At 68.6% G+C, this 26,212-nt stretch overlaps 4 protein-coding genes across 4 annotated transcripts in view; 2 read left to right on the plus strand and 2 right to left on the minus strand.

The window, feature by feature from the left end:
* The window catches only part of CHLNCDRAFT_143054 (hypothetical protein), a gene marked incomplete at both ends in the record, with an annotated part of 2,950 nt that extends 626 nt beyond the window's left edge, over window positions 1-2,324 (minus strand). Inside the window, 7 exons of the mRNA XM_005849799.1 lie at window positions 233-341; window positions 539-644; window positions 814-963; window positions 1,216-1,276; window positions 1,450-1,515; window positions 1,754-1,892; window positions 2,065-2,324. Coding sequence (XP_005849861.1) covers window positions 233-341; window positions 539-644; window positions 814-963; window positions 1,216-1,276; window positions 1,450-1,515; window positions 1,754-1,892; window positions 2,065-2,324 — 891 coding nt within the window. The remainder of the gene's footprint in view (window positions 1-232; window positions 342-538; window positions 645-813; window positions 964-1,215; window positions 1,277-1,449; window positions 1,516-1,753; window positions 1,893-2,064) is intronic.
* A 1,277-nt stretch (window positions 2,325-3,601) lies between these two features.
* Window positions 3,602-13,019, plus strand: CHLNCDRAFT_143055 (hypothetical protein; the record flags this gene model as incomplete). The annotated part of the gene is made up of 15 exons (XM_005849539.1): window positions 3,602-3,923; window positions 4,112-5,052; window positions 5,219-5,648; window positions 5,764-5,856; window positions 5,977-6,047; window positions 6,188-6,308; window positions 6,510-7,598; window positions 7,721-7,777; window positions 7,894-8,007; window positions 8,139-8,203; window positions 8,327-11,195; window positions 11,350-11,406; window positions 11,530-11,655; window positions 11,765-12,690; window positions 12,924-13,019. The coding sequence occupies 15 exons, from the start codon at window positions 3,602-3,604 to the stop codon at window positions 13,017-13,019; spliced, it is 7,377 nt and encodes a 2,458-aa protein (XP_005849601.1).
* Window positions 13,020-15,156: 2,137 nt separating this feature from the next.
* On the minus strand, window positions 15,157-20,080 carry CHLNCDRAFT_57280 (hypothetical protein; the record flags this gene model as incomplete). The annotated part of the gene is made up of 11 exons (XM_005849800.1): window positions 19,664-20,080; window positions 19,383-19,547; window positions 19,016-19,286; window positions 18,868-18,935; window positions 18,628-18,758; window positions 18,250-18,486; window positions 17,961-18,100; window positions 17,511-17,812; window positions 17,215-17,385; window positions 15,611-15,762; window positions 15,157-15,244 (listed from the first exon to the last, which is right to left on the minus strand). The coding sequence occupies exons 1-11, from the start codon at window positions 19,898-19,900 to the stop codon at window positions 15,157-15,159; spliced, it is 1,962 nt and encodes a 653-aa protein (XP_005849862.1). The 5' UTR covers window positions 19,901-20,080.
* A 240-nt stretch (window positions 20,081-20,320) lies between these two features.
* On the plus strand, window positions 20,321-23,350 carry CHLNCDRAFT_143059 (hypothetical protein; the record flags this gene model as incomplete). Its single annotated transcript, XM_005849540.1, has 9 exons — window positions 20,321-20,385; window positions 20,508-20,601; window positions 20,723-20,992; window positions 21,167-21,486; window positions 21,685-21,901; window positions 22,091-22,261; window positions 22,527-22,676; window positions 22,835-23,089; window positions 23,267-23,350. 9 exons carry the CDS (start codon window positions 20,321-20,323, stop codon window positions 23,348-23,350), a joined length of 1,626 nt encoding a protein of 541 aa, XP_005849602.1.
* Between the last annotated feature and the right edge of the window lie 2,862 nt (window positions 23,351-26,212).

Raw genomic sequence — 26,212 nt, forward strand, 5'->3', positions numbered from 1 at the left:
CGGGAGGGGGCGGTGTGGATGTCGGGGTGTGTGCACACAGGTGTGGCATAGCGGTGGGCGAGGTGGCGGCGGGTGTGTGTGGGTGTGGTGATGGTGGGACGCGCCATCAGCCGCCCGCCTCGCCTGCCCGCCTGCCTGCCTTGCCTGCCATGGCAAACAAACCAAGCAGGGCAAACAAGGCAGCAGGGCGGGGCGGGCAGGCAGGCAGGCGCGGTGTGTGCCCCCCACACACACCTGTGAATGTGGCCAGGAAGGACGGCATGTCGTCCACCAGTAGCGGCACATACACGCCGTTGAGGCCCGCCTGGCGCAGCGCCGCGTTGTGGATGGCGGGGCTGCGGCTGCGGGAGGGCAAGTGGGGGAGGCAGGGCAGGGCGGTCCACAGAGGGGTGGTCCACACGCACGGCGAGGGAGAGGCAGGCGTGCAGCGGGCGGCAGCGAGAGCGCAGCGGCCTGCCGGGCCCGCCCATGCCAGGAGCGCACGCGTCTCGCCAGCCCAGCCCAGCCAGCCAGCCAGCCGCACACCCCCGGGGCGCACCTGTGGCTGACGGGGTTGCCCACGATGCCTAGCACCGCCGTGTCCCGCCGCTGCTGCTTCAGCCCGTACATGCCGCTCAGCTGCTGCAGGGTGGGCTGGCCGGGGGCTGCAGGCGGGCAGGCGCGCGGGAAGTTAGGCAGGCAGGGATGCTTAAGTGTGGCGGGAGGGCCGGCCCGGCAAGCTGCCCAAGACAGCGTCGCGAGCGGCTGGCGGCGCCCGGGACGAGGGCGCGCGCCCTTGGCGGCCGGCGCCCGGCCCCTGCAGGCCACCCGCACCCGAGGCGCGGTCCGGGCTGAGGGCGCCAAAGGTGAGGAAGCCTCCGTACTTGGGCGCCAGCAGGCGGCTGATCTGGCCGCGCTCGCCCATGGCCAGCGCGATGCACGGCACGGGGCAGCGCCGCAGCACCGACAGCACGCGGTGGGCGTCTGCGTGGGCAGGGGAGTGGGGAGGGGGGCGGGGGCCAAAAAGCAGTCAGGAGGGGGCAGGCACAAGCTCAGGCGGTAGGTTGCCTGCCTGCCTGCCTGCCTGCCTGCCTGCCTGCATCGCTGCTTGCCTGCCTGCCTGCCTGCCTGCCTGGTTGTGTCGCTGCCTGCATGCAGTACTGCACGTGCACTACTGCGTGCTGCACCGCTGCGTGCCCGCCACCCGCCCGATGCCGCCCCCGCCTCCCCACCCACCTGTGATGTCGTTGGCCATGGTGGCAAACTTGACAATGTCGGCGCCCGCGCCGTGGCACCTCTGCGGCACGAGAGAGGGCCGCCAGGGCGGGCAGGACGGGCGGGACGTGGGCTGCGCTCATCGGAGCCGCGGGGCAGGGCGCGTGCAGCCCACCACCACCCGACAGCCGCAGCCGCCGACAGCCAGCGCAATGCGGGCCCCACCCCACACGCCCTGCCGCCGCCCCCTCTCACCTCCACCAGCGCCATCAGCTCCTCCTCGCTGGCGGTGCGCTCATAGTCGTGGGATGACACGATGACCTTGGTGGCAGCAGGCACCTCACCTTTGGCTGCGCTCAACAGGAGGGCAGGCGGGCAGGCGGGCAGGCGTGTGCAGGTGGGCACAGGCATCGGCAGAGCGGTCAGGTGCGCTGCCGGCATCACGCGGGCGCCGCTCGTGCCCGGCCATGCGCCCGCGCCTGCTGCATGGCCAGGCAAGCTTCATCGCCGTGCCTGCCCCTGCCCCCCCGCGCTCCTGCCCTGCCCCCGCCCTCCCAACCGCGCCCCCAGCCCAGGGCTGCGTGCCTGCGAAGAAAGCGGGCGCCACCTTGAGCTCCACATCCACGTATGCAGCGCCGCTCAGGGCCGCCAGGCGCAGCGCCGCCAGCCGCTGCGGCTCGGGGCCGTCGTACTTGCCGCTGCGCAGGGAGGGCAGGGGGGTGAGGTGGGGCCGGGGCGCAGGCTGGGCAGGGGGAGAGTGGGTGGCGCACGCCCTGCACACGTATGCTGGCTTCAGCACATGTATGCTAGCAGCCGCCTGCGCTGGTTGTGCCCCGCAGGTCATGCCCGGCCCCGCGGCTCCTCGCTCACCCCTCCCAGGTGGGGCGGTAGGTGACAATGGCGGGCAGCGGGCAGGCCTGCAGCAGGCGCGACAGGTCGGCCTCCGGCGCAAACTGCTGCAGGTAGTCCAGGCGCAGCTCCACAATGTCGGCGCCATTCTGCTCCGCTTCCTGGGCCTCCGCCAGCATGCCTTCCACAGTGGGGGCCACCAGGCTGGTGCACAGGTGGGTGCGCGGCGTTGCGCCGGCGCCGCCGCCGCCCGCGCTGCTGGACGCCTGCGCCGCCTCCATCCCGGCTGCCAGGGTTCGCTGAGCCGCCCTGGGCTGCCTCTGGGGCCGCTGCACGCGTCCCACGCCGCTGCCTGTCCGCCTGTAAGCCGAGGCCGTAGCGGCGGCCGGCACGGTGCTGCACCCCCGCTGTGGCCCGCTGGGAGCAGCTCTGCTGTTTCCAGATGGCAACTGTGTGTATGTCACTGCTACCGCAGCCTGCATGTTATCCAGCCGCAGATGCCCGGAAGAATGGCTCAGTGCGTGCGCACGCAGGCTGCTGGTGCTTGCAGCAGTATGCACACCACATGCAGGTGTTCAAGAAATCGATCGGGGCGATGCCGCCATGGCGCCAGTTGCAACCCAGTTGGCACGGTCTGGCGCCGCGATTGCCCCCTCTTGGCAGCCCTGTGGCCTCTCTCTACCCTGCTTACGACAACTACAGATCTGGATGTCACACGTGAAATCTTGCCGCCTCTGGGATGCCGGTTAAGGCAGCTAGGCAGCTCCCTTCAGCCTGGGTGCTGCGCCGCGTGCCGCTGGCGGCAGTGTGTCCCTCGCAGAATGCAGCTGATAGTTTGCCTACTGCATGAAAAGTGTCAGCTTAATGAAACGCCCTGTGCAACATACAACTCCCTTTGCACAATGTGCGGCGCTGGCACCAACCCGCCCAGCGCGGGGCAGCGGCGTGCCACCTCAGCCCAGAAACGCACGTTGGCGGCTGCGTGCCTCTCAGTTGCAGTGATCTTGGTGCCCTGCTTGTAAACGAGCGGCCACCAGAGCGTTGAGGGCGGCGGCGGCTTCAAAACTCCGGGAGCCCTGCACCAGACAACCAGGCAGCACTGGGAAGACGGAATTGAAGCACAGGAAACCAGTAGCAGGTGGGTACCGCGCCGCTGGGGCTGTCTGGGGGGCCAGGGCTTTCGGCCGGGCCGACCTGCGGGGTTTGCTGGGCCTGGGCAGCGCCGGCCCGCCAATTGGTCGCCGCCGGGCCGAGTGGTGGGAAAGGGCTGTCGCCAAGGGCCGGCATGATCAGCGCTTCCTGAAGACTTCATCAAAATTGGCCCCGTGGGGTTGGCCGCCGCTCCTCTCCCAGGGCCCAGCACGGGCCGCGCTTGCCCGGGCAGCCACACACGCTGCTGTTGCGCTGCCAGGCCCAGCAGCGCTCCCGCCGCTTGTCCCTCCCGCTTCTCCCTCCCGCCTCCTCCACTTGCTCCCCCTGCCTCCAACCCCTGCCCTTCTGCCTGCTGTGCAGTTAGACCAATGTCCCGCGTGCACCAGGACGGCAGGCGCCTGGTGTGATGAGCGCCGAGGTGGCTCACCAAGGCGGGTTCGAAGCTGACGCCACCGCAGGCGGCGCCGCACCAGCACCCACATCCTCGGGCGAGGCGGCGCAGCGCCTGCAGCAGCAGGCGGGAGCTTGGGTAGGGGGATTCCTTGAGGACGTCCAGGAGCTGGGCGAAGGCATGGCCCCATTGCCGCCGGAGCTGCCGCACGAGGCAGGCAGCGGTGGGCAGGATGCTGGCGTCCTGGCGCGGCCTCTGCGGGGAAAGGCCCAAGCCTCTCAGCATGACGCAGAGTCGTATGCAGAGGCGGCTGTCGCGGCCGCTCGGCGGCGCACAGGTGCGGGTGGTCGCAACATCCGCGGCCTGCCGAGCCGCATCTGTTTGTCTGGGATCACCACCCAGCAAAGCACGCGCCTGGTGTGCCCCAGCCAGGCTCCAGCCAGACCCCCATGCAGCCCTTTTATTGGCCTGCACCTGTGTTTCGGTGCCATCCGCTGACAAGGAACGCTCCCCCGCTGCCTGCAGGGGCTGCTGACGTGGCCAGTGCTGCTGGTGCTGCAGACGGGGGGCAGAGCGGTGCACCCCCTTCTGGGCAGCATGCAGCGGTAGCAGAGGCGGAGCAGGAGCAGGAGCAGCCCGCAGCGTGCACCGCGGCAGTACTGCTGCCAACACCAGACATGCCGCTGGCCGAGGCGTTAGCGCCCCACAGCGCAGCGGCAGCTGACCAGCCGCTTCTGGAGGCTGGCCGTGCTGCATCGGAGCAGGAGGCGGCCGCTGTGGAGGCAGTACCAGCGCAGCCGGCTGTGCCTGGTGCGGAGCATGAGGTGGAGGATGTGACAGCGGCAGCGCAGCAGCAGCAGTACGACACGCTGTTGGGCATGTCGGGGGCGGCACAGCAGCAGCTGGTGCCGGGCGTGTATGACCCGGCAGTGGCGCAGCAGCAGGCCTTTGACGCACTCGTCATCGGGCCCCTGCGGACTGCCCAGGCGGCGGGAGGGACGGGTGGGGCGGTAGCGCCCGGCGCGACGGGCGCAGCCGGCACCACCTACACTTTTGAGGCCTCGGGATCAGGCCCTGCCGGACGGCCGCCTTCGCAGCAGGCTGCAGCCAGCGGGGGTCGGGGCAGGCCGGGCAGGCCGGCCTCTCAGCTGGCTGGCGCCTCCAACGATGCTGTGGCATCAGGAATGGCATCAGCGCTGGAGCAAGCGCAGCAGGAGGTAGAAGATCAGCATCCGGAACAAGGCGTGACAGAGGGCCATGCGCTGCCTGTTGTGGGCGTGCCAGCAACCGCAGCCGGCGAGCCGGTGGAGCAATCGGTGCAGGCGCCGAAGCATGGCGGCACCAAGTTCAGGGTGCGCGTCCCCAGCAACGCCAGGCTGGGCGCTGCTGCCGCACCGCCTGCCGCGCCACACGGCAGCCGCGGCGTCAGCGAGGCGCCTCCCGGCAGCGGCAAGTACAAGGTCCAGGTCAAGCTGCCGCAGGCGAGTGAAATGTGGGGGTGGGGCAGGGCGTGCCTGCCGGCAGTGCCGGTGGGCAGGTGTTTGGCAGCGAGAGGTGGAGGCCTGGCTGGGGCGCACTGACTCTGTTCCTCAGCTGTCTGACTGGAAGCTTTGCGGCCATATCCTCCTGCAGGCGCGCGATGTCCGCATCGCCGGCTACCAGTCTGAGGCTCTGGCTGCCGCCGCTCATGACCACGCCCGTATCTGGTGGGCGCTGCGGCAGCAGCAGCCGGAGGGGCCAGGCACAGCAGCACAGGCAGCCTCGCAGGATCAGGTGCAGGCGGCAGTGCTGGGGCTGCAGGGCGAGCTCAACTTCCCGCCAGTTAAGTTCAGCAGCGATGCGGCTCTGCTGGCCTTGCTGAGCGGTGCCACCAGGCAGCAGCTGGAGGAGCAACTGCAGCCGTTCCGGCTGCAGCAGTGGGAGGCGGCTGCCCGCTCAGCAGGCCAGCAGCAGCTGCAGGCAGGAGTGGGCTCTGCTGCGGCCTTGAACCAGGACAACACAACACGGTTTGTGGGCGTGCTTCGCATCACTGGCAGCGTCAAGCTTCAGGCCGCCATCACAGGTGCTCGTTGCTGGATACTGCCAGCCTGCACATGGCCTGCTCATTCGCATGCAAGGCCTGGCTCTGTGTTTTGTGCTGACCTGCCCCATCCTTTCCGTTGTCCGCTGACCTGCAGTGGACGGCACCCGCGAGCACCTGGGAGCGTTTGACACGCCGGTGGAGGCTGCGGTGGTGCGTGACATCGGCATCATCTGGAAGCAGCTGCACGGTGGGTGCCAAGGCTGGCCTCTCTGCACTCCCACGTGCATCTCTGCACTGCGACTCCAGCTTGGCCGTGGCCTGCCCCACTCACTTCTGCATCCATGCCCTGCCGCCGCTGCTGCCGCAGGCCTGGCGGGCGATGCCATGCTCAACCTGCCCCACAGCAACCTGGACAAGGATGCGGAGCTGGTGCAGGAGGTGCGTGGCAGTTGGGTTGAAGGACAGCAGACTGTGGTGGGACCCCGGCAGCAGAGAGCATGGACTGCCGCCCATCGTGCCAGACTCTCTGCACACACACGTCCACATGTGAACCGTGTTCCTTGCTGTGCCCCCTGCAGCTCCGCGATGCTGCCAACCCAAACGCGCTGCGAGCGGTGCTCGTCCGCTGGGTGCCCAAAAGACTGCAGGATGTGGTCGCGTCCCTCCCGGGCGCCGAGGCGGGCAGCCAGCGTGCCGCAGGTGAGCCACACATTCCAGCTGCATCAGCTGCGGCTCTGCTGTTTGCTCCTGGTTTTTTTATTGTTGTGGATGGCTGCTCAATGTTCATGCATGTGCTTTGCTTGTGCCATGCGAGCAGAGCAGTTCAAGCGCTCGCTTTTCCTTCCTGCGCCACCTAACCGATGTGCTCACTCTCTCCCTTTGCCACCCCAATCCATGCAGGAACCACCCTGGCACGCGTGGGGAGTGGTGCGGTCCACGGCTCAGAGCTGCCAGCCTCGCCGCCTCCCTCGGCAGCTGGCGCAGCCCAGGGACCACCAGCTGCTGAGGATGTGGGGCAGCCAGGTGCAGCGCATGGCGCAGGTGCCCTTGCTTGCAATGGCACCAGTGCTGGTGGCGGCAGCAGCGGCAACAGCCAGCAGACCTCCCAGCAGCAGGCTGGAGATGGGCCCGAGGGAGGTGGGGGCAGCTCGGCAGGGGAGGGCAGCGAGGATCGCAATGAGGAGGGCGATGGTGATGAGGAGGAGCAGCCTGGTGACAGCAGTGATGTCTCGGGCAGCCAGCTGTGCAGCCACTGTGGTGACGACCAGTGCACGGGCTACCAGCGGCACCCGTCGAGCGGCAAGCTGCTGTGCGCCAACTGCTTCTCCTACCTCCAACGCACGGGACTCGACCGGCCAGCCGACGTGATTCAGGCATACTTTGCTAACCGCGCAGCAGGCATGCACGCACGGACTGGCCGCGGCAACGGGCACGGCTCTGGCCGTGGCAGCGGCCGCGACAACAGCAGCAGCAGACGTGCTGCAGCAGGGCTGGATGTTGTGAGGGGCCCTGGCGGGAGCAATAGGCAGGCTGCAGCTGGCCGCGCCAGGCAGGCGGCAGCTAGGCATCCCGAGGATACGGTGTTGTCGTCGGACGAGGGCGCTGCCGCAGCAGATGATGAGAGCTCAGAGGAGGAGTCTGACCTGAAGGAGCGCAGGCTGCGCCGCCAGGCCCAGCGCCACCTTGACGTTCAGCTGCAGCTTCGGCGCCAGCCAATTGCTGCCTCTGCCCAGGGGCGTGTGCTGCCCAGGCGGCGCAATGCTGCTGCGGGCGTGGCAGCTGCTGTGGCTGCGGCAGGAGCATCATCGAGCGAGGAAGATGAGGGGCGGCCAGCAACGAGCTCCGACTATGAGCAGCAGGAGGCGAGCGAGTCAGAGGAGGAGTTTGCAGAGTCGGAGGCGGAGCCGGTGCAGCAGCAGCAGCATGCAGCGGCATCTGCGGGCGGAGACGGCGCTTCAGCCTTCGAGTGGGAGGATGCGGGACACTCACGTGCGCGTGGGAGCTGCCGTGCCATGTCCGATATCAACCTGAGTCAGGTGGCGCCTTCTGCTGCTAGGCTTCCTTTGCACAAACCACCTCCGTCTCCCTCCGTTGCCTCTGCTGGGCTGCAGGCATGCTGAAGACCATCAATGTTGCCGAGGCGGAAGCCAGGGCCTTCATCTTCCCAGGTGAGTGCATGAGCAGCCTGGCAGATGTCCAGGGTGCACCACTCAGCCAAGGCAGTGCACGCCGCAGCGGGACCCTGCCCAACTAGCGGCACCGCTGTGCTGTATACTGGCTGCAGAAAGCACGTGGGACGACCTGGCTGGCGGCAGCAACCGCGAGGTGCTGGTGCGCCATGCCTACAGCGGCGAGGAGTGGCGCGGCTACCTGTCTGGCACAACCCTACGGTTGCCAGGTCGGTGATGTGATTCAGGCAGTGCTGGCAGCGCCGCTAGTGCCAAACCGAGTTGCCGGCTGTTCTAGAATCTGCGGAGGCTGTTGCTGCTCTCATCCACTGTCCTCCCCTCCCTTGCCCCCTGTGTGCAGGCTTGTTCGGGAAGCTCGAGCTGTCCGCTGGCAGCCGCCTGCAGCTGAGGGTCGCGGCTCCCAAGGTGCCTGATGAGGCAGCCCACGCGCCGCCGCCCCTCGCTGGCGGGGGCGGCAGAGGCAGGGGGCGTGGCCGGGGCGGCAGGGGACGGGGACGGCAGGGTGCAGCCGCCGCTGGCACCCTGCAGCGGGAACTGCCCCTGGTGGAGTGCACGCTGCTGATGCCCGAGGCGGTGGCTGCCATCGGGCGCAAGTGCCCCGTGTGTGGCACCACAAGCTCCACGCAGTGGCGCAAGCCCCCAGGAGAAGCAGGCCACATTTTGTGCGACGATTGCGGCAAGCGTGTCTGGCAGCAGCGTGCCGAGAGCCTGCAACAGCAGCAGCAGCAGCCGCTGCAGCCGCAGCAGCAGCCGCTGCACGAGCAGCCACGAGACCAGCCAGCAGTAGGCACGGCTGCTGTGAGGCAGTGCACCCACTGCGGTTTTCTACAGCCTGGCCCTGCTGGCCGCCAGTATTACTGGCGGCGGCATCCCACCACTCGCGAACAGCTGTGCGCGCCCTGCGGCCGCTATGCCGACAAACACGGCGGCGAGCTGCCGGAGCTGCTGGAGGAGGAGGAGCAGGAGGACAGCGAGGAGCAGCAGGATGAGGACAGCGAGGAGGACGAGGAGGAACATCCTCAGCGGCAGCCCCCGCAGCGCCAGTGCCTGCAGTGCGGCAGCACCAGCAAAGGCAGCGCCAAGTGGGCCGGCTGGCACCGCCACCCCGCCTCCGGGGAGGAGTGGCTGTGCCATCCTTGCTACAGAAAGGTGCATAACGCCATCAAGCGGCAGCAGCGGCAGGCAGAGAAGCAGGCTCAGCAGGAGGTGGAGAGCGAGGTGGAGCCAGATGAGGAGGAGCAGAGTGAGGAGGAGGAGGAGGAGGCAGCTATTGCAGCTGCTGTGAAGCAGTGCACCCACTGCGGCTCGCTGCGGCCTGGCCCCCCCGGCACCAAGTACTCGTGGAGGCGGCACCCCACCAGCAAGGAGCAGCTGTGTGGCCGGTGCTGGGGCCACGCCCACCGGCATGGCGGCGAGCTGCCAGCGCTGTCAGATGCGGAGGGGGAACAGGAGCAGAGCGAGGAGGAGGAGGAGGAGCAGCCGCCACAGCAGCCCCAGGAGCGCCAGTGCCTGCAGTGTGCCAGCCCCACCAAAGGCAGCGGCAGGTGGGCAACCTGGCACCGCCACCCCGCCACTGGGGAGGAGTGGCTGTGCCAGCCCTGCTTTAACAAGGCGCGTGCAGCCATCAAGCGGCAGCAGCGGCAGCCGGAGAAGCACCCGCAGGAGGTGGAGAGCGAGGAAGAGGAGGCGCAGAGCGAGGAGGAGGAGGAGGAGGAGCAGCTGCAGCAGCAGCCCCCGCAGCGCCAGTGCCTGCAGTGCGGCAGCACCAGCAAAGGCAGCAGCAAATCGGCAGGCTGGCACCGCCACCCTGCCACCGGGGAGGAGTGGCTGTGCCAGCCCTGCTTTAACAAGGCGCGCACAGCTGCCATGCGGCAGCAGCGGCAGCCGGAGAAGCACCCGCAGGAGGTGGAGAGCGAGGAAGAGGAGGCGCAGAGCGAGGAGGAGGAGGAGGAGGAGCAGCTGCAGCAGCAGCCGCAGCAGCGCCAGTGCCTGCAGTGCGGCAGCACCAGCAAAGGCAGCACCAAATCGGCAGGCTGGCATCGCCACCCCGCCACCGGGGAGGAGTGGCTGTGCCATCCTTGCTACAGAAAGGTGCACAACGCCATCAAGCGGCAGCAGCGGCAGGCAGAGAAGCAGGCTCAGCAGGAGGAGAAGAGCGAGGTGGAGCCAGAGGGGGAGGAGCAGAGCGAGGAGGAGGAGGCAGCAGTCGCAGCCGCTGTGAAGCAGTGCACCCACTGCGGCTCGCTGCGACCTGGGCCGCCCGGCACATCGTACTCCTGGCGGTGGCACCCCACCAGCAAGGAGCAGCTGTGTGGCCCTTGCTGCGGCTACAGCGACCGGCATGGCGGCGAGCTGCCTGTGGTTGCCTGGAAGGAGGCTGCAGCAGCCGCAACCAATCAGCCGAAGAAGAAGCAGCAGGGCAAGCGGAAGCAGCATGGTCGGCAGCCGCCAGCCGCTCCTGCAGTGGATGAGGAGCCGCCTGTGTCACCCAGGCAGCACAAGCAGCAGCGTGTGGCTGATGCAGCAACAGCTGTTGGTGCCGAGGGACAGTCGGATGCGGGCGCTGCCGGAGAGCAGCGGCTGTGCAGCCACTGCGGCGCTGACCACGCCGGCCCCACGCCAACCTACCCCTGGCGCAAGCACGCGACCACTGGCGCTCGGCTGTGCAAGGATTGCTGGGACTTTTCGCGCAAGCACTATGGCTTCCTGCCGGAGTTGCCGCAGCCAGCTGAGCCCCCGCAGCCCTCGCAGCCTGAGGGGCAGGAAGAGCAGCCAGCAGCAGGCAAGGGCAGGCAGCGCAGCGGCACAAGGTGGGCCAGCGGCCAGGAGCAGGGAGATGCTGCTGCGGGCGATGCGGAAGCACTGCAGGCACCTGTGCTGCTGTCTTTGCCAGGCCGACGTGTGACGCGACATCAGCAGCACCAGCAGGAGGAGCAGCAGCATGGGGCAGTAGAGGTGGAGGCGCAGGCAGCGACTGCGGCCGGGCAGGCCAGCAGGCGCAGGCGCCGATTGTCGGAAGTAGAGGGCGAGGCTGCCGCGGAGGAGCAGCAGCAGCCACCTTCTGCCAGCGAGCACAAGCGTGGGCGCCGCCAGCTGGTGCAGGCAGAGCAGGAGCAGACTGCCCTGCTTGGCAGCATGCACAAACGTGGGCGCCGCCAGCAGGAGGAGCAGGCCGAGGACACCGCGGAAGCTGAGGCTGGCGAGAAGCAGAAGGAGCAGGCTGCTGAGCCAGCGGCCAAGCGGCGGCGCGGCAAGCAGCAGGAGGTCCCCGAGCCGCCAGCAGCTGCAGTGGCCGCTGCGCCTGCCGAGCCAGTTGGGGCGTCCCAGGCTTCTGACAGCGCTGGTGCAACTGGCCGTGGCGGTGGCGAGTGCCGCTGGGTGAATGCCGACAGTACAGGTGAGCCTTTGTCAGCTTGTGTGTCGCTGCCTCATTTAAGCCATGCTGTCTGATATCCCATGCTTGCACCTAAGGTCTGGGCAGCGCTTGATGCGATGGCTTTCGTGCGCCCGCACAATTCAAGCTGACAGTGCCCGTGCCTCTTGCCCTGCAGCCTTGGAGGTGGAAGTGAATGGGACATGCATCCTCAGCGAGACCCTGGTGCTGCCTGGTGCGCCGTGCTGCACCGAGCTGCATGCAGGCTGGGCTGAGCGTGTGGCACCCTGCACCTGTGCCATCCATCCGCTAGCGCATCAGCTGACTGTCTGCCCCACGAGCTGTGCCCCCCCTGCAGCCGCCATGGCCGCCAAGCTGACGGGACTGCAGGCTGGTGGCCATCTGCGCCTGCGAGATGCCAGAACCGCCAACAACAGGACTGCATGGAATGCCAGCCTAAGTGATGGGAGGATCGAGGGCAAAAGTGGGTGCCGCTGCTAGCTGCCAGTTGCCTGCGCCAGCCAGGCCTGACTGCCAGCGGAAATGCCGAGTTTGCACTATCCATTTTGCCACTGCCCACCATCCTGCTGCAGAGCTGTTTTCGAAGCTGGATGTGCAGGAGGGCGACCGCCTGCTGCTGCACCGCCAGGCGCCTGCCGCCGCGGCACGTGCCCCGGGTGGCAGGCCGCCGCTGCTGGTGGCTGCCAAGGTGGCGCGGGAGGGGCCTGGGGAGCAGGCGCTGCAGCAAGCGCTGGCCATGGCTGCTGCGGCGGCAGGGGTCAGCGCTCCTGCAGCAGTGCCGGGCAGCGGGGGGGAAGGCGCCGAACCGGCGGATGGAGCCGGTGCGGGCGCTCCAGCTGCACAGCAGGAGCAGCCTCCACCGCAGGATGTGGCACCTGCAGCAGCCGCGGCGGAGGCAGCCATGGATGCTGATGAGGCGAGGCAGGAGCAGGAGCCAGGAGCAGCTGCGGCGGAAGCCCAGCAGCAGGCGGGAGAGGCGGAGCCGGCGGCAGCTGCAGTCGCAGCGGTGCAGCCTGCCCCAGCTGAGGGTGCGGGTCCCAGGCCTGAGCTGGAGGGAAGCATGGCAGGCAGCGGCGGCGGGCAGCAGGAGCAGGCCCAGCACCCAGGCGTCGCCTTGCGCATGTTCAAGCAGGCAAGAGAGGAGCCTGCAAGGTCGTCTGCGCCACGCGGCGCCGGCGGTAATGCGGCAGCCGGGCAGCGCGGGCCGGCAGCCGGCGGGCCGCCCCCAGCAGAGCCAGCAGGCGAGCCGCCAGCGGCAGCAGCGGCGCCAGCCGAGCCGCCGCCTGCGGCTGCAGGCGCGCCGCCCGCGGTCGGCGTGGCCGCGCCAGGCGGCAGCCCCGCGTCTGGTGCCTCCAAGGAGGCCAACGATGTGCTGGAGCGCCTGATCCTGGTGCTGGGCAGCGACGCGGCGGCGCGCCAGGCGGGCCTGACCATCGACCTCATCACCGACCACCAGGCCCAGTTTGAGAGGATGGACTTGAAGCAGCAGCACGACAGGGTGAGCGCCAGGCGTGGCAGGCTGGGGCGGGGCCGCCACGCATGCGGCGCCTCGCTGCAGGCCCGCGCTCGGCAGCAGCAGGGCGGCGTTGCGGCGGCCGTCCCTGCCTGTCGTGCGACATGCAGCGCAGCTTGCGGCATGTCCCCACCCCACCCGCCCGCGCCCCAGAGGGATCCATATGGGCGCATGTGCCTGCCTCACCGCTCTGTGTGGCGCTGCCCTCCCGCCTGCAGGCCAAGCCCCTGACCATGCTGCTGGAGATGAGGATGTTTGCAGAGGCAGTGAGGTTCATGGAGAAGTTGGTCGCAAACAACAACCTTTCGGCGTGAGGAGGTGCCGCTGCCGGCGGCGGCTGCCGCCCCGCTCTGTGTAGCAAGATTTGCCCGCCAGGGCACCAACCCGTTTTCACAAGCCAGCTAGACCCCCCTGTGTGTGTTTCATTTGTCGACCTTTTCGTTCCGAGTGCTCTGGGGGTTCACTTTTCGATTTACAGACATCGCCCTTCCTGCTTTGGCGACTTTCAATCCAGCGCCCAATACGTGCTTTGCTCTGTGCCACACATGATGTTTGACTAGTGCTTGACCTTCGTTGATGCCCGCTCCATGGGGTCCATTGAGCCCCCATGCTGTACAGACTGGCCTGGCAGCATGTGTAACCCAGGCAGCGGCTGCAACCTGACCGCCGCCGCAACCTGATCGCCCGTGCCATGTCAGCAACGTTGTACTCTAGCTCATTCATTTTCACCTCTCGCTCATTTCTCTGGCAAGTAATGCCTCGAAGAGGGGCGGCTCGTGGAGGCTGCTTTCATGCTGCCGAGCCGCTGCACAAGGTAACACAGAGCGCGCTAACTCGGCACCTCTGATCCTGAGCGGCTTGCTGCCTCGATCACAGTCAGCCGCGCAGCCAGCAACGGGAGCAAGGCAGATGTGGAGCGGAGGGCATGGAGCGGAGGGCACCGATCAGCAAACTGGAAGCGCGCTACTTGCACTTTCATCTGCTGAGCCCTTTGGCGGCAGTGACGGCAGCGCGGGGAGAGAGGGCAGCACGAAGCGCAAGCGGGATGAGAATGTGGCAGGCGGGCCGCCTGCCGGTGCCCCTGCCACTTCCCTGGCGCCTCAGCAGCTGTTCCAGCCAGCCCTGGCGCTTCCTTTAGGCGGCAGCCCGCAGCTGGTAGGTGCACAGCTGGGCACAGGATGCCTGCCAGGCGTGCCGGTGGCAGGCGTGTCACCGCCTGGGCCACTGCTTACAGCTGGTGTGCCGGGTGGGTGGCAGCAGTGGGCTTCGGACCAGGCGCAGGCGCAGCTGCACGCTGCATATGTGGCTGCTGCCAGCCTGCATGCGGCCAAACTGGCCAGGCTGGCAGCCAATGTGCGGGAGCAGCAGCAGGCGGCCCGTCTGGCTGCCAAGGTACAGGAGCAGCAGCAGGCGGCGGCGCAGCGGCAGCAGGCAGAGGCGCGTGCGGAGGTTCCCCTGGCCCAGGCTGGTGCCAAGGACGCCAGTGCAGCCTTGCAGCCTGGTGAAGGCGAGGCTGATGAGCAGCTGGACTGGCTGGAGTGCGGGCAGTGCGGCAAGTGGCGGGTGGTGGAGGCGGCATGCCTGGAGGCGTGGCGGGTGAGCAAGCGGCCTGCTGCCTGCAATGTCTGTCCATGCAATGCATGTCGAAAAATGTCACTGCTGGGTCTTGCTACTTTGCTTGTTCTTGGACGGCCATGCACTCACCTTTCCACCACACATGGCTACGCTGCCTGGCATTCTCACCGCCGCAGGACAAGGATGCCTGCTGCGCCAACTTGACCCGCCCCAGCGCCTACTCACGCGCCTGCAGCTGCTCACAGTCCTGCGACGGCTGCGGCGGCGAGCAGCGCTGCAACTGTGATCAGGTGTGGGGCAGCCGTGGCGACTCGCCGTTAGTGAAGGCGCTGCCTGAGCCGCCGGCGGGTGGCAGCAGCTACGGGGCCAGCGAGCCTGCGAGCATTGAAGCCAGCCCCTGCAATGAGGAGGCGGCGGAGGAGTCTGATCATTGATTGAAGCCAGTAGCAGGGCCGCCAGGGGAGCAGCAGGAAGGGCCGGCTGGCCGTTTAGACGGAGGGTCAGCGGTGCTCGGCAGGCATCGTGAGCGTTCATCTCATGCACAGCTAGTTTGAACCTTCTGTCTGTACAGCTTGCATGTTCACATTGACGATGCAGCATGTGATGAGGCTGTCGAACCCAGAGTTGCTGTGGTGTCTGCCGCTCCTTGCGCGCTCTCCCGCCTGCTACCATCGCGGCGGCCGCCACAACGAGAACGCGATGGGCCGCTCCGATTATTTGGCTCGTTATCGAGTAGTACGCCATAGTTGTGGAGGCCCTGGTACGCTGTCGGGCCAATTTTCTTCGAAAATCGCTCCCTGTAACCATTCTTTCCTTTCAGCCTGTTCAGCCTGTCACACACCTCCTGAGCCCCGCTTTTCATGCGTCCCATTTCCCTCACGCCTGCCTGAGGCAATCGGCTTTTGTTCTGCACAGCAGCACCGCTATCACTGCGATGCGATTGAAAGCCATCCTAGCGGCCATCCTGCGGCGCCAAGCAGCCGAAGCCCAGCACGAGCGGCAGCAGCAGGGGCCGCCACTGCAGCAACAGCAGCCGCCGGCGCAGCAGCCGGACGAGGTGGCGGCCCATTCCCCGCTGCCGCCGCCTCCGCAGTACAGGTGAGGCCAAGGCCTCTGCGACAGGACTGCAGGGCTGAAGTGCCAGAGCGGGTCTGGAGGGGCACCAACGCCATGTTTCCTGCCAGCGTTCCGCCATGCATGCCTTTTGCAAGCAGCGTGGGTCTTCTCACCGCCATCCCGCCCCACAGGGGCGTGCATTTCGCGGGCGACAACTGGCAGGCCCGCACCAAGCGTTCCGGCAAAGAGCTCAGCTTGGGCCTGTACAGCACACCCGAGGAGGCCGGCATGGCCTACGACATCGACCGCCTGCTGCAGAAGGGCGGCAAAGCGCAGCGCCTCAACTTCCCGCTGCTGCGCCACCACTACAAGCAGATCCTTGCTGACCTGGCTGACCTGCACACGCCCGATGGCCTGCTCGACTTCCTGGCGTTTGCGGTGGCGGCGGCGGCGGAGGCGGCCAGCCAGGTGCCGGGGGCCACGGCGCCCGAGAACGTCGGCCCCGGTGCTGCCTGCCTGCTCACCCCGCGGCGCGCCATCCCGCGGGCGCCCCATGCTGCCCATCTGCTGGTGCACCCCACGCCCGGTGGTGTGCCCGGCCTTGCAGCGGCGGCTCTGCCTCGTCCCCTCCTGCCAGCAGTCGCGGGGATGCCAGAGGCGGCAGAGGCCTCGGCGCATGCTGCCAGCGCCAAAGCAGCCCCTGCCGTCACGGGCGCCGGGCACGCCCAGGCGGGGCCTGCCCTCCCGCCTCCCCCCAGTTACAGCAAGCCGGTAGCTGAGCCTGGGCCCACCCTGCCGCCAACATTGACAGCAGTGCCGGCGGCGGCGGCGCTGGGCTGGCTGGAGGAAAACAATGGCGCAGGTGCGGCTGGGAGCCGGCCTGCACACAACTGTATGATAGCACTCCTATGCCTATGGCCGCGGCTGCACACGCATGTGGCAGGATTGCCTTGCCTCTTGCCCGCTGCAGGCGAAACGCCACACACCGAGCCAAGCGGGCTGACGTGGGCGCAGCAGCGGGAGCGCCTGCTGGCGGTGCCGCCGCTGCTGCCGCCGGCAAGCAGCATGGAGGCGGCGGAGCGGCTGGAGCTGGCGGATGGTGCAGCAGGAGGGCAGCATGTGGGCATCAGCTCACCGTGGGGGGCCATCAGCACACGGTGGGAGGGCTCCCCTGCAGCTGCAACCTGCAGCACGCCAGCTGCCGCGACCCCAGATGAGGTGGAGGCGGCACCAGGCTGGGCCTTTCCCCGCTCAGATGGCGCCAGCCTGCAAGCTCTGCCTGGGCCGCCCACAGGCGGCAGCAGCGGTGGTGGCGGTGGCGGCTGCAGCGTAGAAAGCGCAAGCAGTAGTGGCCTGGGGTGCGGCGGCAGGGTGAAGCGCAGGAGGGGTGCCGATGCGCATTCGCCAGGGCAGCCTGCATTCGCCGGGCAGGTGTGGGGGGCAGTGCTGCAGAGCGATGCGCCGGCCTTACAGGACGGCAACCGTGCCGCAGAAGCAGCACTGCCTTCAAAGCAGCTGGAGCTGGCGGCTGGCGGCGGGTGCCAGGGGGCTGCAAGCATGGTGGCCGAGCCTAGCAGCCAGGAGGAGGAGTATTTGATCATCGACTGAGGCAGCGCGAGCAGTGATCTGATGCATAAGTCAGTGTGATTGTCTCTGAAGCAAAGTTACAGGGCTTGTAAGTAGCATGTGTTGGATGTGATGGGGTGGGGGAATGTGCTGGGGCAGGCAGAAGGTGTACTGGCCGAGGGTGGCCCCGGCTCAAGTGGGGCGTGGGATGCACCTCATCGGCAGCCCATCCCGGGGCTGGTTGGTCATCAAGTTGCACTGCACAGGCCCAGCGCAACAAAAACCAATTAGCGTGCTGCAGGCTGCAGTCACATTGCACATTGCAGGCGGCACGGCCACAGGCAAGCGCTGCCGCTGCTGCCGGCAATGGCGTGCCTGCAAGTCCCACAGCGCCCCAGGGCCCCGCAGCTCCGGCGGCAGCTCAAACGTGAACCGCGACAGCAGCAGGGCCAGCGTGGCGGTGGCATTCATCTTGGCCAGGTGCTGCAAGGCAGGGCAGGCACGTCCGATGTCACTGCTCCACCAGCACAGCGCTGCCGCCCATGCCCCACCCCCCCGCACGCGGTGCTGCATACCGCACCGCACACACACCCTTGTCTCAGGCCCACCTGTCCGATGCAGATGCGGGGGCCCTGAGAGAAGGGGGCAAACCTCAGCGGCGGCCTGTCGCTGTCCACCAAGGTCCAGGCGCCGCTGGCGCTAGCAGCACCAGCGCCGTCGCCCTCCTCTTCCTCCTCATCCCCACCCAACGGCCTGGTGGATGCACCGGTGCTGCCGCTGCTCCCCTCGGGGCGCGTGCCGGCCCGCGCCGGACACATGTCCCCCGGCCAGTACTCTGCCCCGGGCTCTTCCCAGCGCTCGGGGAGAAACTCGTCGGCCCGCTCCCAGTTGTGGCTGCTCAGGTGCAGGCCTGCGGCACGGCCCGAAGCGGCACACACGGCATCGTCTCCTCGCCAGCACCTCTGCCGGCGGCGCCCGCTCCCTGCCAGCCAGCCCGGCATCGTTTCCGCTGCCCGCAACGCTGCGCGCCACCCACCCACGCCGGGGCCGCCACCCACCGATGCCTCCCACGATGAGCGTCGTTCCTGCGGGGATGCGGTGCCCCCGCAGCGTCAGCTCCTTGGCGCTCCTGCGCGCCGTGCCGCCCGCCACCACCGGCACCAGCCGCATGCTCTCCTTCAGCACCTGGCCCAGATACCTGCGTGCGGGGTGTGTGGCTCCTGTGTGGTGTGTGTAGGGGAGGGGAGCGTGCAGCCGCCAGCCTGCTGAACCTCCCTCCTGCCAGCCCCGCTCGCCACCATCCCGCAGCCCCCAAGCCGCGCTGCGCTCCCATCACTGCACACTCACTTGAGCTTGGAGAGGTCGGCATATTCGAGCTGGCGGGGGCGGGGGCGCCGCGGCATGACCAGCAGGCCATGCTCATCCAGCTCGGCGGCCACCCTGGCGGCGGCCTGCGGGTGGCTGGCCAGCAGGAACAGCGCCCAGGCCATGGTGTGGCCGGTCGTCTCAAACCCGGCAAAGAACATGAGGCCCACCTCCCCCGCCAGCTGCTCGTCGGTCAGGGGTCGGCCGGTGGCAGGGTCCCTGCAAGCGCCACGGCGAGGGGCGGGGGACAGCGAGGCCGGGTGTGGGCGGCGCGCCACAGCCACACACCCTCCGCCCTGGCGGCCAAGAACATGGTGCAGCGCAGCGCGGCGCAGCGCAGCGCAGCGCGGGCAGCAGCACCTGATGCGCAGCAGGTGCGCCGCGATGGATGCGTCATCCTCCGCCGGCGGGCCGCGTGCCTTCAGCTCTGCCAGCAGCGCCCGCATGCGCGCCTGGGCTGCGCGCAGGCAGGCCTCGCCGCGCCGCGCATCCTGCACGGCAGCGGCGCAGAGCACGGCGGCCCGGGCTGGCTGGTGAATGGCATCTGGGCACTGCCGCAGCGGTGCCTGCGGTAAGCACCCGGGGCACCCCGCCCCTCACCGGGATCAGGCGCCACACCCGCGTGCGCAGCGGTTGGCTCCACCGTTTGGCGATCTCCAGCGCCGCACCTGCAGCCAGGGGCGAGAGCGCGTGCGGCTCGAGTGCGGGCTGCCAACGGCAGGGAAGGCGGCCGGCAGGCACCACGCACCCTTGGTCGTCTCAAACACGCTGGCCACGTGGAGTGGCCCGCCGCCGTGGGCGCCGCTGGCATAAGCCTCCAGCGCGCCAAAGTCGGTTTGGAAGCCAATCCTGCCGATCACGTCCATGGCCTCCCGCTGCAGGAGGTTGTCCAGATCCAGGACGGCGGCGGGCCCCGCGCCGCGCAGGATGCCCGCAATCTGGTCCGCCAGGCGCAGCACGTGCGGGAACTGGCCGCGGATGTTGCGCGGCGAGAAGGCGCCGGCCACGCCCTTGCGCACCTGCGGCGCGCCGGAAGCGGCAGGGGCGGCGGCCTGGGTTGCGCAGCGGCCAGCGGGGGCCGGGGAGGCGCGAGCCGCGGCCCCGCCCTTGCTCACCAGGTGCCAGTAGCCGTGGCTGGCTGTGTGGCCCAGCATGTTGGGGGTGCGGCCTCCAGGGCTGGTGAGCGTGTTGAAGGAGTGGTAGGGCCCAGGGTCCTTGGGCAGGTCCATGGCGGCGCTCAGCAGCTGCTGGCACAGCGCCGGGTCGGTGACCACCACCAGCTGCGGCGGCAGGCGCGGCAGAGGTGCTGGGGAGCTGGGTGGCTGGCTCCTCGGCGCTGGATGCACACACAGAAGACAACCAATCATGCAGAGCGCTCCTTCGGGCACCAGCTCACCGGCTGCCACAGGATGCGCACATAGCACAGGCCGCCGAGCTCGGCAGCCGCACGGCCCAGGGCGTGGTGCATGTGGTCTCTGTCGGCGATCAGTTCCAGGGAGCCCGTCAGGGTGGCGGTGGTGCTGGGGTGCGGCAGCGCGCTCAGGACCCTCAGCTTTGCAAGCCACTGCTGCAGCTGCTGCCATGCCCGCCAGCCCAGCCAGCCAACCACAGCCGCCCCCAGCAGTGATAGCATGGTAGCCGAGGCGGAGGCGCAGGCGGGAGGCGGCAGGGCAGCGGGGCTGTCTGGGCCGAGGCAGCGCTGCAGCCGGCCGCGCTGCTCAATCAGGCACGCTGCCTAGGCCCCAAAGGCCCTGGCGGTGTGATCAGAGGGTGGCATTTGCGTGCCTGCGGCACCACTTCACGCCGACACTCAGAATGGCACCGGAAGCAATGCCGGTATTGGCCGATGGTAGTTTGACGGATTATACAGAGCCGCGCAGCAATAGGGTTTGGCACCCAGGTGGCACGCCATATGTGCTGCAAGCCCGTAGGCTGCACATCTTTATCATTCGCTGCCAGCACCAGTTCAGTGACGCGCACGCAATAGCATTCCAGTTGGCCTCGTGAGCAACCGCTGGGCAGCCACTGTCCCTTGGTGCTACCAGCAGCAGCGATGCGGGCCGCCACGGGCGTCACCAACGCCCAGGCCAGCACTAGCGGGTTCCGTAACGAGGCGGGGTGGGCGCAGAGTGCACCCAGTGGCAGGTGGGATGCGTGCGAGACACCCTGCGGGATAAGGCCAGAGGCGTGCATTGCGCCTTCCTGGCCCACAGAGCTGTGGCGCATATGCTCCCATGCAGGTTTGTGGCTCGCCGTGTGGCCGGGGTGCACAGACTAGGCCACCATGCGCCCGTCCAGCCAGCGCCGCCGCCGCTGGTGCAGCAGTTGCCGCAGGTGAGGGGGAAGGCTGCTGGGCTCGTGCTGCAGGCTTCCCATCAGGGCTTGTTGGGCTTCGTCGCAGAGCCTGTGCGCCTGCTGCCCAACCTCCCGCCTGTCCCCTGCTCTCCCCGCGCAGCGCCGCGGAGGAAGCGTGACGAGCGCGCCGCCGCCGCCGCGTCTCGCGCCACCCCGTGCCCACTGTGTCAGCACCACGCCGGGGGGCGAGGGCGTCGAGGCCGCGCTGGGAGCCAGCTTCGACGGCGCAGAGCTGGTGGGCGGCAGCGGCTCCTACTCTGGCTCGCTCAGCAGCGGAAGCGGCGGCGGCAGCAGCAGCAGCAGGGTGCGGGAGAAGCCCGGGTGGAAGCGGCGGTGGACCATGATTGCCATGTGCTTCGTGGCCTTCCTGGTGAGCGAGCAGCGCCCACCATTGTGGCGCCCCACGCCATGCACGCCGGCGCTGGGTGGCTTGCTCCCTGTGGCACCGCCGAGCCTCGCCTGCCCCCCTGGCCTTTGCCTGGCCACCTCAAGGCGCCCCCACCCCCCGCCTCCCCGCGCCCTTACCTGCCCGCCCCCCGCGCAGCTGTGCAACATGGACCGCGTCAACATGAGCATCGCCATCCTGCCCATCAGCCAGCACTTTCAGTGGAACAGCGCCACCATTGGCCTGGTGCAGTCCTCCTTCTTCTGGGGCTACCTGCTCACGCAGGTGGCCGGCGGCGTGTGGGCCGACCGCTTTGGCGGCAAGCGCGTGCTGGGCTTTGGCGTGGTGTGGTGGAGCCTGGCCACCGTCATCACGCCCATCGCGGCACGCGTCAGCCTGCCGGTGCTGCTGGCGGCGCGCATGTGCATGGGCATCGGCGAGGGGGTGGCCATGCCCGCCATGAACAACCTGCTGTCCAAGTGAGCCTGGGGGGGGGGCTGGCACCCCTGTGTGTGTGTGTGTGTGTCCTGTGTGCATCTCCTGTGCGCGTTTGGGCAGGATGCCGGCTGGCTGCAGCGCTGGGGAAAGCGTGGCATGCACGCAGCCAGCGCCTCTGCGCCCCGCACGCCGCGCCCCGACCTCGGCCGCCGCCGCCGCCTGCCCGCCTGCCGCCGCAGGTGGGTGCCGATCAAGGAGCGCAGCCGCTCGCTGTCGCTGGTCTACAGCGGTATGTACACGGGCAGCATGCTGGGGCTGGCGCTGTCCCCGCAGATGATTGCCAGCTGGGGCTGGTCCTCCGTCTTTTACGTCTTTGGCGCCGCGGGGCTGGCCTGGTATGCGTGGTGGGACCGCCACGCCGCCGCCTCCCCCCAGGACGACCCCGCCATCGACGAGGTGCGGCCCTGGGGGGGCCCGAGTGTGTGGCGGGGCTGCGCCCGTTGGGGGAGGGCTGGCGCGTGTGTGTGGGGGGGGGTCGCCGGCTGGCGCCCCGCTGCTGCTTTCCTTGCACCCTCCCCAGTTGCTGCTCTGGCTGTTGCGCTCCCACAACGGCTGCCGGCGCCCGCCACCCCACTGTCCCTGCAGGCTGAGCTGCGCTACATCACGCGCAACACAGCGTCGGCGCAGCCGCTGACCTCCATCCCCTGGCGCCTGCTGCTCAGCAAGCCCGCCACCTGGGCGCTGATTGTGTGCCACTTCTGCCACAACTGGGGCACCTTCATCCTGCTCACCTGGATGCCAACCTACTACAACCAGGTGTGTGCGGGGGGCGCGCCCTGGGGCCCAGGAGGCGCACAGCTTGGTGGAGTGCGGCAGGAGGGCAGAGCTTGGTGGAGTGCGGCAGGAGGGGAGGGGGGAGCAGGGCGTGAACAGTTCTCTGCTCCGCTGGGAGGTGCCTGCAGGCAGCGCTGTGCTCCTCTGCGCTCCTCTTGCCTGGGCAGCTGGCATTGCGGCGGGCCAGCTGACCAGCTCTTGCGCCCTGCTCCCTCCCCCGCCTGCGCCGCTCCCTGGTCCTGGGCAGGTGCTGGGCCTGGACCTGAAGAGCAGCGGCTTCTTCTCGGTGCTGCCCTGGGTCACTATGGCCATCTCCGCCAACGTGGGCGGCTGGATCGCAGACACGCTGGTGGAGCGCGGCTGGAGCGTCACCTCTGTGCGCAAGATCATGCAGACGGTGCGCAGGAAGGGGGCCCGCGTTGGCAGCAGCGCTGCCAGCCGCACCAGCCCTGCCGGCCGGTGCCGCGGCCAAGCGGGGGCCTCCACCTCGCTGCTTCTCGTCACCTCTTGACGCGCGCCCTCTTCAACCCCCCGCCGCCTCCCGCTCCCCTGCAGATTGGCTTCCTCGGCCCCGCCTTCTTCCTGACCCAGCTGGGCAACATCACCTCTGTGAGCGGCGCGGTGGCGTGCATGATGGCGTCGCAGGGCCTGGACGCCTTCTCCCAGTCCGGCCTGTACAGCAACCACGCCGACATCGGGCCGCGGTACGCGGGCGTGCTGCTGGGGCTGAGCAACACGGCGGGCGTGCTGGCGGGCGTGCTGGGCACCGCCGCCACCGGCTTCATCCTGCAGACCGGATCCTGGAAGCAGGTGCGCCTGGCGGGGTAGCGGGTGCAGGGACGGGACGGGAGGGGGCAGTGCACATTGGTGGGGCAGGGCGTTGCGCTTGCCAAAGCTTGCTTTACCTGGGGCACGCCCCCTTTCTCCCCTCCCGCGCTGACTGCTCTGTGCGCCCTGCCTGCCTGCCTGCCTGCCTGCTGCGTCCAGGTGTGGGGCGTGGCGGTGGCGCTGTACCTGGTGGGCACCGTGGTGTGGAACCTGTTTGCCACTGGCGAGAAGGTGTTCGACTGAGCACTGCATGCCCTGCGACCGTCAGCCGCAGCAGCGCTGTGGATGCCCGCTCGGTGCCCAGCCAGCTGCGCCGCCTGCGAGGCGCGCTGGTGCTCTCGGGCCGCAATCCCTCGCCCACCCGCCTCAAATCACGCTCAGCATGCGCAGCGCATTTTGCTGCTCCCATTTCTGGCTCTCCCCTGCTCCGCCAGTTGCACAGGTTGCGCCACTCGCTGTCCCTTTCCTGCCTGCGCTTGGAGTTTTTCCTGCCGTCCATAGAACACTGACTTTGCACACAGCCTGGGCCCAGTGGGGAAGCAGCACTGCCGCTGCCTCGCTGTGGCCCAGCAGTTCAGCTCATGGCTTGCCCTCGCCATGCCTTTTGGTCATCTGCTCGGCTCGTATTGCCCGCCCCCTTCGAGCGAGCTTCTTAATTTCATTTGTCGGCGCATGCAGGCCTGCTGGTCGGCCAGCTCTTTGCAGTCTGTGCCAACCAGGCGGCAGCTGCATGCGCCTGCCCATTCTCTACCTGCTCAAAACTTCTCCCTCCCTCGCTCCTCCGAACCCTGGCTGAACCCCGCCTACACTTCTCGGTTTCACCGCCGAACAAACGGCATTCTGCAATCAAATACTGCCGCACTGTCCTTCCATACCTTGCCAGCGCGTGTAAGTCGACCCGACAGATATGCAGAAGCAGGTGGTCTTGATCAGTTGCAACCTTGCATGAGGCCGGCAATACACCGTTGCGGGACGGCCGCCACCAACTGCTCAGGGGCGCTTCACTGACTCGCTGTGGCTCTGTCAGAATCCGCCACAGACCTGGGGGAGCATTTGGTGTGGCCTGTTCAAAGCTGCTACAGCCAGCGCCCAGGCTCTCTGCTTCAAACCATGCAGGCGCTCAGGCAGCTGAGGCAGCGTCCCTGCCCGTCTGCAGGCCTGCACTCTGCTGCTAGTGCCCGCCTGAGTCAGGCCAAGGCGCTGTTGGAGCAGCTGCACGGAGTCAGCCGCTGGGAAAATGTTAGCGAGGCTCAGCTCCAGCTGCTGGAGACCAGCGCACTGTCCCTTCTGCGCAGCTTGGCAAGCAGCCTCCAGCGGGTGAGCGCTGCGCTGCTGCTGTACCCTTTGCAGCCCTGCCCTCAGCCAATGAGCTCCAGCTGCTTTAGCGCTTGACCAAGCTCTGCGGTCCTCGCTGCAGGTGGATACCGAGGTGACGGCAGCCGCAGCAGCCGCCCCGGCCGCGCAACGCCCACCTCCACACCTCTACCTCGAGCTACTAACCGCCATGGAAGCGCTGGCGGCGGAGCCAGACGTGGGCGCTTTTCTGGAGGATGAGCTGCTGGCAGTCGGCAGCAGCACCGCCACCACCGCCCACTGCTGCATCGAGGCGCTGCTGTCGCAGGCGAGCGAGGGCAGCCTTGGCGTCTCCCAGCACGCTGCACCACAGTGGACAGCCAGCTTCTTTCGGGCGAGCCGGGCATACTGCCACCACTGGCGCCGTGCCCAGGCGTGCCTGCACACGCGGGACCACTCCTTCCCTTCCTGCCTTTGCTTCGCCGCGCTCCGACTGCAGCTGATGTCTTCAGGCATCCACTTCATGGCGGGCGCCCCCGACGACCTGGCTGCCGCGCTGTGGCGCGCCGCCAAGGCGCTCCTGATGGCAGCACCCACCGCCGGCATGAGGGCGCTGCTGGCGCTGAGCTCGCCGCAGGGTGCCGGACCGCTGGTGTCCAACCTGCTCAGGCCCCAGGAGGCGGCGGGGGAGCTGCGCGCCGACAGCCGAGCCATGCAGTAAGCAGGGCGGCAGCGCTGGGCCACGCATCGTGTGGTCTGTGGGTGCTTGGCTGTCGGCTCCTCTGTGTTTGGCTGCTCTGAGAGGTCGGCAACCGGCCACGGCTTGTGTACATGCTGGTGCCACCGGCCCGCCAACCTGTGGCCTCGGTGCCTGTTCGGCTCCCCCCCGCTCTTGCCATGCCATCGGCTGTGCAGGACCGCCGCCAACGGGGCGCTTGGCACCGCCCTGGAGTTCGTGGCGGCCAACCTGCCGCTGCTGTGGCGGGAGCTGCGGCTGGAGCTGCTGGCGGCGCCACTCAGCCAGCGCCTGGCCTCCCTGATGGTGAGTGCGGCCATGTGTGTGCAGGGGCGCAGGGGCGCCAGCGTTGCAAGTCCAGCTGGGCGAGGTTGCGGCTGCCATCGGGGCACAAGCTGGCTTTTGACCATGCCGCCGGTCTGCAGAGGCTGGAGGAGGAGGTGGTGGAGCAGGAGGGCGGGGGGCCTCGTGAGGAGCGGGTGCGCCGCTGGGCGCCCGTCCGGGCTGGCCTGGAGGCCTTTGCGGCTGAGCTGATCAGGGCCGTGGGACCGCTGCTCTACGATGGCTTGAAGAAAGCGCTGCCCGGCTACGAGGCCAGCCAGCGGCCCGCGCTGCTGAGGGTCATGCGCGAGGAGTGGTGCCGCATGCATCGGGAGGGCGCCGGGGCGGAGGTGAGAGGCGGCACTCGGCCGCTGCCGCCTGTTGACGCCTGCTCACAGGCCACCGCCAGCTGGTGTGCTGGTAGCGTGAGGGCCTCTCCCAGCTGACCTTGGACTGGCTGCCGCTTGTGCCACCCACCCAGCCCATGCTTTTCTCGTGATTCTGGCTGCCACTGCCCGCCGCCCACCGCCGCCCCCTGCAGCTGCTGGAGGAGCAGCTGAGCCGCATCCTGGCCAAGTGCGGGTTCAGGGACAGCGAGTGGGCGGGGCTGGTGGAGCTGCACGACTTCACGGTGGGGGTGGGGGGACTGGGGGGGGTGGCCTGGGCTGCCAGCGAGGTCAGCCGGTAGGGCCCTCCACATGCTACCGCACACCAGCTGGCGGTGGCCTGTGAGCAGGCGTCAACAGGCGGCAGCG

Source organism: Chlorella variabilis (assembly GCF_000147415.1).
Source record: "Chlorella variabilis unplaced genomic scaffold CHLNCscaffold_5, whole genome shotgun sequence".
NCBI lineage: Eukaryota > Viridiplantae > Chlorophyta > Trebouxiophyceae > Chlorellales > Chlorellaceae > Chlorella > Chlorella variabilis.